Raw genomic sequence first — 10,992 nt, 5'->3', positions numbered from 1 at the left:
CCTATATTGAAGAGGATGACACCATTCTCGTTGGTTACACAACGAAACATACCCTAGCATGTTTTGTGCTTCATAATTTTATAAGAAGAGAGGGACTATGTGATGAGTATTTTGCACGATATGATGAACCAAATGTCCCGGTTCGGAATAACAATGCAGTCGTTGATAATGATGAAGATGAGATTCCAACACATGGTACTGCAGCGAACCGTGAATATATGACCCAATTACGGGATGAAATTGCCGAACAATTGATGCAAAAAATGGAATGAGAATTATTAAAGTTTGGTTGTATGAATTTTATTTAAAAATGTTATTGTAAGACTAATTTGGTTGTTTGAATTTTATTTCAATGTTTTAAGACTACACTTATTAAATTTTTGGTATTAAAAAACTATTTTCGGTTTATTAAATTACTTTATTTTAAATTTTTTAATATCTGTAGCAGCCTGCAGACGTTAAAAAAACAAACATGCTTCTCATTACAGTCTGCAGCACTTTGGTCCACCTCTTCTGCTGCAGAGGGCTGCAGAAGTGGTCCGCAGACTTCATACAGTTTCACTTCGGAAAAACAAACAACACCTTAGTGATGCGGACTATTACTATGACATGTCATGCTTGGTGCATGCCTTATTTAATCTACCAAAACTTACCACATAGGTACAAATCAAACAAATTATATATGTTGAACCGGTCAAAATTAGATTCCAGTGCAAGGTATTCTTCTTATAATGATTGTCTCTAGTATCTAACATAAATCCTTGCTCTAACATATATAGCAGGAGACTCGCACTACCTCTTCGTTGTCAGATAATCGATGAAGTGAATTATTGAACACTTGTATTATGCCGGTAACTTTGTCTAACTCTAAACCCAAAACAAAAGGAAACACACGATGTCTGAAACATGTGAAAGATAAACAAACTGGAAAATACTTCCCGAACCGCAACCGATGACAATGTAGAAAGCTCTCTAATCAAAGCATACCTGGTAGTCACCTATTGAGAATAGTAACTCCTCCACATGCACAAAAAGTAATGGCATAATAACGGGTGACATTCTATACCCATCGACATGTCAATCCACACACCGAAGCAAGAGTCCCTAAACAACGTTGAATGTGAAGAGGTGTGTAAACGGACCATTTATTTCCCTGCCTAAGTGTGGTTTGTAGTTATAACCACTTAATCTATGTTTTCATGCTATAATGAAACAAGGTAAACTAGCCTATGTTGCGTCTTCAAAACTAAAATGTCAGTTGTAAAGACCCAAAAATCCATGGAAAAATTTTCATTTTTAAAATATTAATCCATACACCAATTTGTTCTCAAAACATTCAAGGTGAAAAATAATATTTAAAATATTGGAGTTCTTCGCTGCTAAAAGATGACATATTGTGAATTTGGAGTAGCACAGAACAAGAGAGAATAAGTCTGAAATACTATCCAAAATAGGTGTTCCGGAGAAGCTGTCCGACATTTTATATATAGGATGGACTATAGTACCAGGTAGGATCTTTCGGCCCATTTACCCGATTTGTAATACAGGTCCGGAATGAAGGTTTTTCATAACAGATGGTCATTAAAAAAAAATAAGGGGTTCTTTTTAAAATATACCCTCTATAAATGGTTAGATTATTCAGTTTCCCTATATTATATACACCAAAAACAACCCAAAGCTAAGTAGCATAGCTAATCGATTTACAACAAACTAACTAATTGGTTTACAACAAATTAACTAACTGAATTATTAACACTTTTGTATTATACTTTGTCTTCTGGCCTTAATATTATAAAACCAAGTTGGATTATCGAATAAAAGAACACAGGTAATGTTTTTTTTTTTTTGGAACGAATGTGTTCCCATTGTATTTTCCCATTATATTGGAATGGAGTTATTCAAATTAAATAATGTTTCATTATATTCTAGAATGAGTGTGATAATATTACGTACATATTCCCATCATCTCGGAATAGATCTATTCAAATTAAATAATGTTTAATTCATGATGTTCTAGAATGGGTGTGTTTCCAACTTCCCATTACATTAAATTTCCCATTACTTTTCTCTTTTGCTTTTACTTTTATGTTATTTTTCTCTTTGACCCCAAACGACTTTTCACACGTCAAACAAAAGATTAATTTATTGGACTACCAAATTGGAAGGTACTCGTGATACATACAGGTCGTCTAAACTTGCAAGAATAGGAATAAATCAAAGCGTTGAAATTTTGACTATTCCGTTATAATGCGTTATATAAACTGCTAATCCCTCGATCATTATTTTAAACAAGAAAAACCATAAGAGACAAACAAAATAGAGATTAAAAAATGGAGGAAGAGGGGAAGTCAAATTTAGCGAGAAACATAAGTAGGAGTATCAGCGTTGCTGCAGGGAGTTGGCGGATTGAAGATGCTTTTTCCGGCGGTGCAGGTGGTAGTCATGACGGCCGGAGCAGTCGTCATTCCATGGAAGATGAAGAGGCATTGCGGTGGGCTGCATTGGAGAAACTACCAACTTACACTCGATTACGAACCACCATTTTCAAGTCATATATTCCACCGGGTCAACAGGAAACGCATTCAGCTGATCATCAGATGCTGGTGGATGTACGTGAGCTTGACCCAACTGCTCGACAGAGTTTCATTGATAAGATTTTTGTGGTTCCTGAAGAAGATAATGAAAGGTTCTTAAGGAAGTTTAGAGATCGCGTTGACAAGTAAGTCTTCTTCTCATTCGCCAAAAGTCAACTGACCCTGTGTTTCTTTTTAGTTTCTTCAGTGTTAAATTTGTTGTCTCAAGTACATTTCACGCTTCATATGTAATAAACTTACTAATAAACTTATTTTTGTTATGATTAATCTCAGGGTTGGAATCTCGCTTCCAACAGTTGAAGTGCGGTTTCAAAATTTGAGTATAGAAGCTGATTGTCATGTGGGAGATAGAGCACTTCCAACGCTCATAAATGCTGCTAGAAATATTGTTGAATCTCTTCTCGCTACTGTTGGGATCAGTTTCTCTCAGAAAGCTAAATTACGTATTCTTAAAGATGTGTCGGGAGTTATCAAGCCAAAAAGGTACAATCTCACATTCCAATATCCAAAACATGATTATATATATTGGTTATATGAAATTTAAAGGAAAAAACTTAGGAGGATCGATGTAGCTTTCTCTATTTATTTCAAAATAATGACGTCATATATATTAATAGTCATCATGGTAGAAGACCAAAAAGAATCGTCAAAAAATTTGAAAGAATAAATTGTTGCAATATAATTAAATAATGTGCCTGTATCAACTTATAATTTTTTTTAATTATTCAATCATCTATTTATTATTTTCAACCATTTATTATCTATTGTATATTAACTTTTACCATCTCATTCTAATATATAACATTTCTCTTTTACCTCGTTCATAATATTGTATATCTATAACTTTATTATTTTTTACTATTTATTCTATTTCATTAACTAATTTGATAAAATAACACAAATATAAAATATAATGTACATTTAGAAAACAAAAGATTATATAAAGCAATATACAACATTTTAAATACTAGAGAACAAGTGTTGGATTATTAATAAACTTTTAAAACTGTTTATGTATTAAAGAAAACTTTTAAATATAACCTTTCTAGTTTCTACTTATTTAAAAAAAAAGGTAAGCTTTCTAGATGTTGACGTTATGACGTTATGCTCTATCATGTAATCATCTTCAAGGTCAAATCCACTTGCAACATGTTATCAACTCAATTATATTTATAAAATAATAATAATAATACAATATATAATTTTTAAACTATTAATAAATACATACTTAAATAATTCAATGTCAATAATTTGTATTAATAAAAACGATTAAAAGTAGACTTAACTAAAACCTTTGTAAAACATCTAATTTTATATTGTGTTCGTCTCATATTAATAGTTCATATTTACTTCTTTATTTGTCCCATGATAATAGTCTATTTCTAAAAATAAATATATATTCATTTTTTCTATTATTGGGTGATTAAATAGAATATATGGTTTCACTCGTAGCTGATGCAAGTGTTGTAATTTATTACAGGATGGCACTTCTGTTGGGTCCTCCATCTTCTGGTAAGACATCCCTTTTGTTGGCACTGGCAGGAAGGCTGGATCACAACTTAGAAGTTGATGGAGAGATAACTTACAACGGTTATAAGCTTAATGAATTTGAACCACGAAGGACATCAGCCTACATTAGCCAGAGCGATGTTCATGTTGGAGAAATGACTGTGAAAGAAACTTTAGATTTCTCAGCAAGATGTCAAGGAGTTGGATCTCGTTTAGGTAACTTAACTAGTTAACTTCTTGCTAGTTAGATATGTTTAATATTTGACTTTTTTAACATATATATATATATATATATATATATATATATATATATATATATATATATATATATATATATATATATATATATATATATATATATAGACGAAATATGAAATCATGCCTAGCTAATAATGTGGAACAACGGTTCTTATACGATGCTAGTTAAATATTGATTTTATAAAATTTCTCTTTAAAATAGCATATAGGGATATTGGGTCTAAATAATGTTTCTAGCAGACATAATTTATAGCTAAATAATGTAATACAGAAATGCTAACGGAGCTTGCAAGAAGAGAAAAGGAAGAAGGTGTGAACCCGGAAGCTGAAGTTGACTTTTTCATGAAAGCAACTGCAATTGAAGGAGATGTGAGCAGTTTGATTACTTATTACACTCTAAGAGTAAGTATTCATGACTCTTTATAGTCTTAATCTATCCATACCCAAATCAAAATATTTCTTAGTTACATATGTCGAGTGCCAAATTTTCTCTCCAAAAACGTCATCACTAACAATACTCATATGTTTATTAAACCAAAACAGATATTGGGTCTAGATGTATGTCGTGACACATTTGTTGGAGATCAAATGAGACGAGGTATCTCCGGGGGACAAAAGAAACGTGTAACCACAGGTTGGTTAACTATTTTTTTTTCTCTTTTTTCTTTTTTCCACATTAAGTGGTGTATGGATAAAGTACTTAATGGATATATATGGGTCCCAGGGGAGATGCTTGTTGGACCAGCAAAAACACTTTTTATGGACGAGATATCAACGGGTCTAGATAGTTCCACTACTTTTCAAATAGTCAAATGCTTACAACAAGTTGTACACCTCACCGATTCCACCATCTTCATGTCCCTACTACAACCTGCCCCAGAGACATATGATCTTTTCGATGACATCATCCTACTATCTGAGGGTCAAATCGTTTATCAAGGACCACGTGACAATATTCTTGAGTTCTTTGAAGCTTGTGGATTCGTATGTCCAGAAAGAAAGGGTACTGCTGACTTCTTACAAGAGGTAAGTAATTAAGTACAACACATACCAATCTCAATCTTTACAATTTTGTATATACATCAAATATTAAAACGTTTTTTTAATGTGTTTATGATAGGTGACATCTAAAAAGGACCAAGAACAATATTGGGCAGATAAAAATAGACCATATAGATACATATCAGTCAGTGAATTTTCGAAGCGATTCAAGAATTTCCATGTGGGGGAGAAGTTGAAAAACGAGTTGTCAATTCCATATGATAAAAGCAAAAGCCATCAAGCTGCTTTAGTTTTCAAAAAATACTTGGTCCCCAAAATGGAGCTTCTCAAAGCTTCATGGGATAAGGAGTGGTTACTAATGAAGAGAAATGCGTTCATTTACGTTTTCAAGTCTATACAAATCGTGTTTATAGGATTTATCACCATGACATTGTATTTTAGGACAACTATGCACCAAAGGGATGAACAAGATGGTCGAATCTATGTAGGGGCACTTTTGAACAGTTTGCTCATAAACATGTTTAATGGGCTTGCTGATCTTTCATTAGTTATCATGAGGCTTCCTGTTGTTTACAAGCAAAGGGACCTCATGTTTCATCCTTCATGGGCTTTCACTCTTCCATCCTTCTTGCTTCGTATTCCTATATCTGTGCTAGAGAGTATTGTGTGGTGTGGCATCTATTACTATGGAGTTGATCTTGCCCCTGATGCTTCGAGGTAATTAATTATTTAAAAGTTGTTATTAATTTAATATATATATATATATATATATATATATATATATATATATATATATATATATATATATATATATATATACCACTTTGTTATTTCATATTTTATATGTTAATTGAATATGGTTTACAGGTTCTTCAAGCATCTTCTGTTGGTTTTCTTGATCCAGAATGTGGCATCAGGACTTTTTAGACTCATTGCTGGGGTTTGTAAAACAATGAATATTGCGAACACGGGTGGATCTGTTGTACTTCTTATGATATTTCTTTTGGGTGGTTTTATACTTCCTAAAACAAGTATTCCAAACTGGTGGGAGTGGGCTTACTGGGTTTCGCCTCTTTCTTATGGCTTCAAATCGTTCGCCATAAACGAGTTTCTTGGTTCTAGGTGGACAAGTAAAATGGTAAGTTAGTAATTCTTAACTCAATTAGCTCAATAACTTACAAAATGGGCTATTATATTATGGATCGTTTGCAGTTTAACCATTTATATTTTTAATTTTTTCTTATCAGTGCATAGAAAAGTTACATAAACTTTTCCAAATTAACCATTTGATCCGATAAATGTTAGTTTCGAAAATCATCCGTGAAAATGAGAAAATAAAATCTTATATAACATGTCAAAATCGTTAAATTAGAAAAAAACCAAATTAACCATTTGATCTGATAAATGGTAAGTTTGGAAAATCATTAGTGAAACATGACACAATAAAATCTTATGTAGAACCTTATATAACATGTCAAAATCGTTAAATTACAAAAAAAAAAAAAAAAAAAAAATTGTTTTAATTTTTGTATGATTTTATTGAAAAAAATATATATTAGTGTAAATGGCAAAACTACCCATTTTTTTTTTTTGGTAATTTGCGTTAGAAAAAACAAACAAATTAAATTTAATATATTTGGCAGAGCTCGGACAATTCAACCAACTTGGGCTACGCAGTGTTAGAGAATCTCGACATCCCAACTAAAGAAAGCTCATATTGGATCGGTGCTGCTGCTCTTCTTGGTTTCACATTTCTCTTTAATTTCCTCTTCACTATTGCTCTCGCGTATTTAGACGGTAAGTTTCAATTCACTCCCCTATAGTTTACTCATATATCCACTAACTAACCCTATTAATGATCCTTCTTCTGACTGATTAATTAGCCCCCGGAAAACCACAAGCAATCATCTCCAAGGAAGAAGCTGCAGCCATGGAATTAGAAGGTCAAGATACCAACCAAGAACCAACATTACATTTACATCATGCTAATGGAAATAAAATCGCTTCTGAGGTTACTAATGTTGCTAAGAAGGGCATGGTTCTTCAGTTTACTCCATACGCCATGTCATTCGACAAAATGAGCTATTTCGTTGACATGCCTTATGTAAGCCCATTTCATTAATCTATGTTGCTACTAAATATTTATTGTAGTGGAGACTTAATTAACGATTGTTTTGTGATTAAACAGGAAATGAGAGAGCAAGGGGTGACAGAAAATAGGTTGCAATTACTTAGTCAAGTAACGGGTGCTTTTAGGCCTGGAGTCCTAACTGCATTGATGGGAGTAAGTGGAGCTGGAAAAACTACATTAATGGATGTTTTAGCAGGAAGAAAGACTAGTGGTTATATCGAAGGTGACATAAGAATATCCGGATTCCCTAAAAAACAAGAAACATTTGCAAGAATCTCTGGATATTGTGAGCAAACAGATATCCACTCTCCTACAATCACTGTTCACGAATCTTTAATCTACTCTGCTTTCCTCCGTCTCCCAAAAGAAGTTAGCAAAGAAGACAAAATGGTAAGAATTTTTTTTTGTTAAATTAGATATAGAAAAGAAGCACAAAGTGTTAATTAACTTTTTTACGTTTCAGACTTTTGTGGGTGAAGTAATGGAGCTAGTTGAACTAGACAACATCAAGGATGCGATAGTGGGACTTCCAGGAGTTAGTGGTTTATCAACAGAACAAAGAAAGAGGCTAACAATTGCAGTGGAGCTTGTTGCTAATCCTTCGATTATTTTCATGGATGAACCGACTTCTGGGCTTGATGCAAGAGCAGCTGCCATTGTTATGAGGGCTGTAAGAAACACTGTGGACACAGGGAGAACGGTTGTTTGCACCATTCATCAGCCCAGCATTGATATCTTTGAATCGTTTGATGAGTTATTGTTATTGAAAAGAGGAGGAAAAGTTATCTATGCGGGACCATTAGGCAGACATTCTCAAAGCATCATCGACTACTTTGAGGTATTTTCACTTGCATAAATAAATATATATATATATATATATATATATATATATATATATATATATATATATATATATATATATATATAAACTATAATTTCAAAACATTTGAGACTAATATATATATTTTTCTATATAATCAGGAAGTTCCTGGGGTTCCAAAGATCCCCGAAAAGTACAACCCAGCAACATGGATGTTGGAAGTCAGCTCTGGTTCTGCAGAGACACGACTCAACATTGATTTTGCTGAGCATTACAATGCATCATCTTTGCATCAGTAAGTCCTTTATATTGGGAAAATTATCAATAATTATTACAATCACATAGACTAATCTTTCAATCCAATCCCCTAATTATAAGATTTAACTCACTTTTCTTCGCAAAAACAAGAAAAGATAAAAAAAAAAAAACAATCAAAATTTGTTAAGTTAATTTTGATTGGGATACATTGAAACCAAAGCCTTGGATTAACATATCAACAAATTGTAATTATAACGTGTGTATGCTTGACAGGAGGAACAAGGAGATGGTGAAGGAGTTAAGTGTACCTCCCCCAGGTGCTGTAGATCTTCACTTTGAGACACAATATTCTCAATCAATGTGGGGACAATTCACATCTTGTCTATGGAAGATGTGGTGGAGTTACTGGCGAAATCCCGATTATAACCTTGTCCGTTTCTTCTTCACTTTACTTTGTGCACTCATGGTCGGGACAGTATTCTGGAAAATCGGAAACAAAAAGTGAGTACAAAAAATGAGGCTTAATTTGCTTCTTTTGAAATGACAAATTTGCCCTAATTTTAATATTCTTTATAAATTTCAGGTCGAGTAGTAATGATTTGAGCACAACAATTGGGGCAATGTACGCGGCTATATTTTTTGTTGGTATTAACAATTCACAGACAGTACAACCGGTTGTTGCAACAGAAAGAACAGTCTTTTATCGTGAAAGAGCTGCTGGGATGTACTCATCGTTACCATACGCCATGGCACAGGTTAGATAAATTTTAATTAAAATTTACTTAATTGGAAATTACTAACTTACCCTTTTCGTTGAATAGGTGTTTGTAGAGATACCATATGTATTCCTTCAAACGACATATTACACTTGCATTGTGTACACCATGGTTTCATTCGAATGGACAGCACCCAAATTCTTCTGGCTCTTTTTCATCAACTTCTTTTCGTTCCTTTACTTCACTTACTATGGAATGATGACTGTTTCCATTACACCAAACGAGCAAATCGCAGCCATATTCGCAGCTGGTTTCTACCTACTTTTTAATATTTTCTCGGGCTTTTATATCCCACAACCCGTAAGTATCAAAATTAACTCAATTTTGTATAATTGTATTATATTGTTTAATGTTTATTAAATTGTTGTGTTTTTAGAAAATTCCCGGATGGTGGGTGTGGTACTACTGGATCTGCCCCATGGCGTGGACCGTGTATGGATGCATTGTTTCACAGTATCATGATGTGGATAGCACGATCACAGTGTCTGGCATGGCAACGGATCCCACCCTCACATCGTATCTCAATGACTACTATGGTTTTGAAATGGATTTCATGGGTCCCGTTGCTGCGGTTTTGATTGGTTTTTGTGTATTCTTTGCCTTCCTATATGCCACTTTCCTACGGACTATGAACTTCCAGATGAGATAGAAAGCAAGTTCTTAAGTACGTAATGTTTATAGATTTTTGGATAGATGAAGTAAAATTTATTTCGTTTTTGTATCGACATTGTGGTACTATCATATCTGGAAATTTTTTTTTTTTTCGTTTGAATTGTAGCAAGTGAATAAGATATATATATATATATATATATATATATATATATATATATATATATATATATATATATATATATATATATATATATATATATATATATATATACACGTGCATAGTCTTTTTTAATTTGTGTATCCTTTGGCTAATTTTTTATTTAACGTTGTATCTATATATATTATATTTTTATATATCCTATGTTGATTTGCATTTCATTCAAGTTAAAGTTACTTACTCTTTGCTGGTCATCTTCAACAAAGAGTAAATTGTAGTTTTGATCACTGAGAATGTTTAAAACTTGCATTTTTTTTATCTCAAATAGTTTCCTCTTGTAATTTTGGTGTCTATTTTCAATAGTTGTAATGATTTTGACAAAAAGTGTAACTTATTCTTTAGAAATTTATTGTTTATTGGTACTTGAAACATTTAGAAAAAGTTAATACAATTTTGTTAAATTATGTGTCTAGTCATACAATTTCACTAAGATATTCTTCGAGGATCAATTGTGATATAAATCTACAATCACTAAGATGATCATATAACATGATACTATATGATCATATAACATGATACTATAGTACTCTTCTTTCCTTTTAGATTGGAGAAACTTTCATCTTTCTGCCTAATAGATTCTTCTTATTCGTTCAGTTACTTTTTCAAAGTATCAGAATTATGCTTAATCTTGTAAACAGAACCATATTTACTGAAACATCAGAAAATGATGACGAATAGAGTTATCATCCTTTGTGGCGGATCTGAATAGTCCATATCAACATGTACTAGATCCATTTGTCCTTCACTTGACTCAAATAAACATGTGATCAATGAATTAGTCATAATTTTCCAATGACAAAGATTCTCATGCATCT

At 32.6% G+C, this 10,992-nt stretch overlaps 1 protein-coding gene across 2 annotated transcripts; it reads left to right on the top strand.

The window, feature by feature from the left end:
• The first annotated feature begins 2,310 nt into the window (after positions 1–2,310).
• On the top strand, positions 2,311–10,089 carry LOC145108440 (ABC transporter G family member 35-like). 2 transcript variants are annotated; one of them, XM_079045468.1, is made up of 17 exons: positions 2,311–2,719; positions 2,868–3,077; positions 4,075–4,319; positions 4,633–4,763; positions 4,905–4,995; positions 5,086–5,387; positions 5,482–6,080; positions 6,231–6,501; positions 7,007–7,160; positions 7,247–7,467; positions 7,552–7,884; positions 7,958–8,332; positions 8,476–8,609; positions 8,846–9,073; positions 9,156–9,327; positions 9,394–9,648; positions 9,725–10,089. In XM_079045468.1, the coding sequence occupies exons 1-17, from the start codon at positions 2,331–2,333 to the stop codon at positions 9,995–9,997; spliced, it is 4,383 nt and encodes a 1,460-aa protein (XP_078901594.1). In that variant the 5' UTR covers positions 2,311–2,330; the 3' UTR covers positions 9,998–10,089. The 2 variants fall into 2 exon arrangements, with proteins under 2 accessions (XP_078901594.1, XP_078901593.1); XM_079045467.1 differs by having other exon boundaries at positions 4,905–5,387.
• The last annotated feature ends 903 nt before the right edge of the window (positions 10,090–10,992 follow it).

The sequence above is a fragment of the Lactuca virosa genome, chromosome 4 (assembly GCF_052849685.1).
Source record: "Lactuca virosa cultivar CGN04683 chromosome 4, Lactuca_virosa_CGN04683_v6, whole genome shotgun sequence".
In the NCBI taxonomy this organism is placed as follows: domain Eukaryota; kingdom Viridiplantae; phylum Streptophyta; class Magnoliopsida; order Asterales; family Asteraceae; genus Lactuca; species Lactuca virosa.
This window is presented reverse-complemented; position numbering and strand designations above follow the sequence as displayed.

Excerpts from the sequence above, each read along its gene's own strand:
- LOC145108440 (XM_079045467.1), top strand. The coding sequence starts at position 2,331 with ATGGAGGAAGAGGGGAAGTCAAATTTAGCGAGAAACATAAGTAGGAGT. Across the intron at positions 5,388-5,481 it reads CTGCTGACTTCTTACAAGAG|GTGACATCTAAAAAGGACCA; the intron begins GTAAGTAATTAA and ends TGTTTATGATAG. Across the intron at positions 7,885-7,957 it reads TTAGCAAAGAAGACAAAATG|ACTTTTGTGGGTGAAGTAAT; the intron begins GTAAGAATTTTT and ends TTTACGTTTCAG.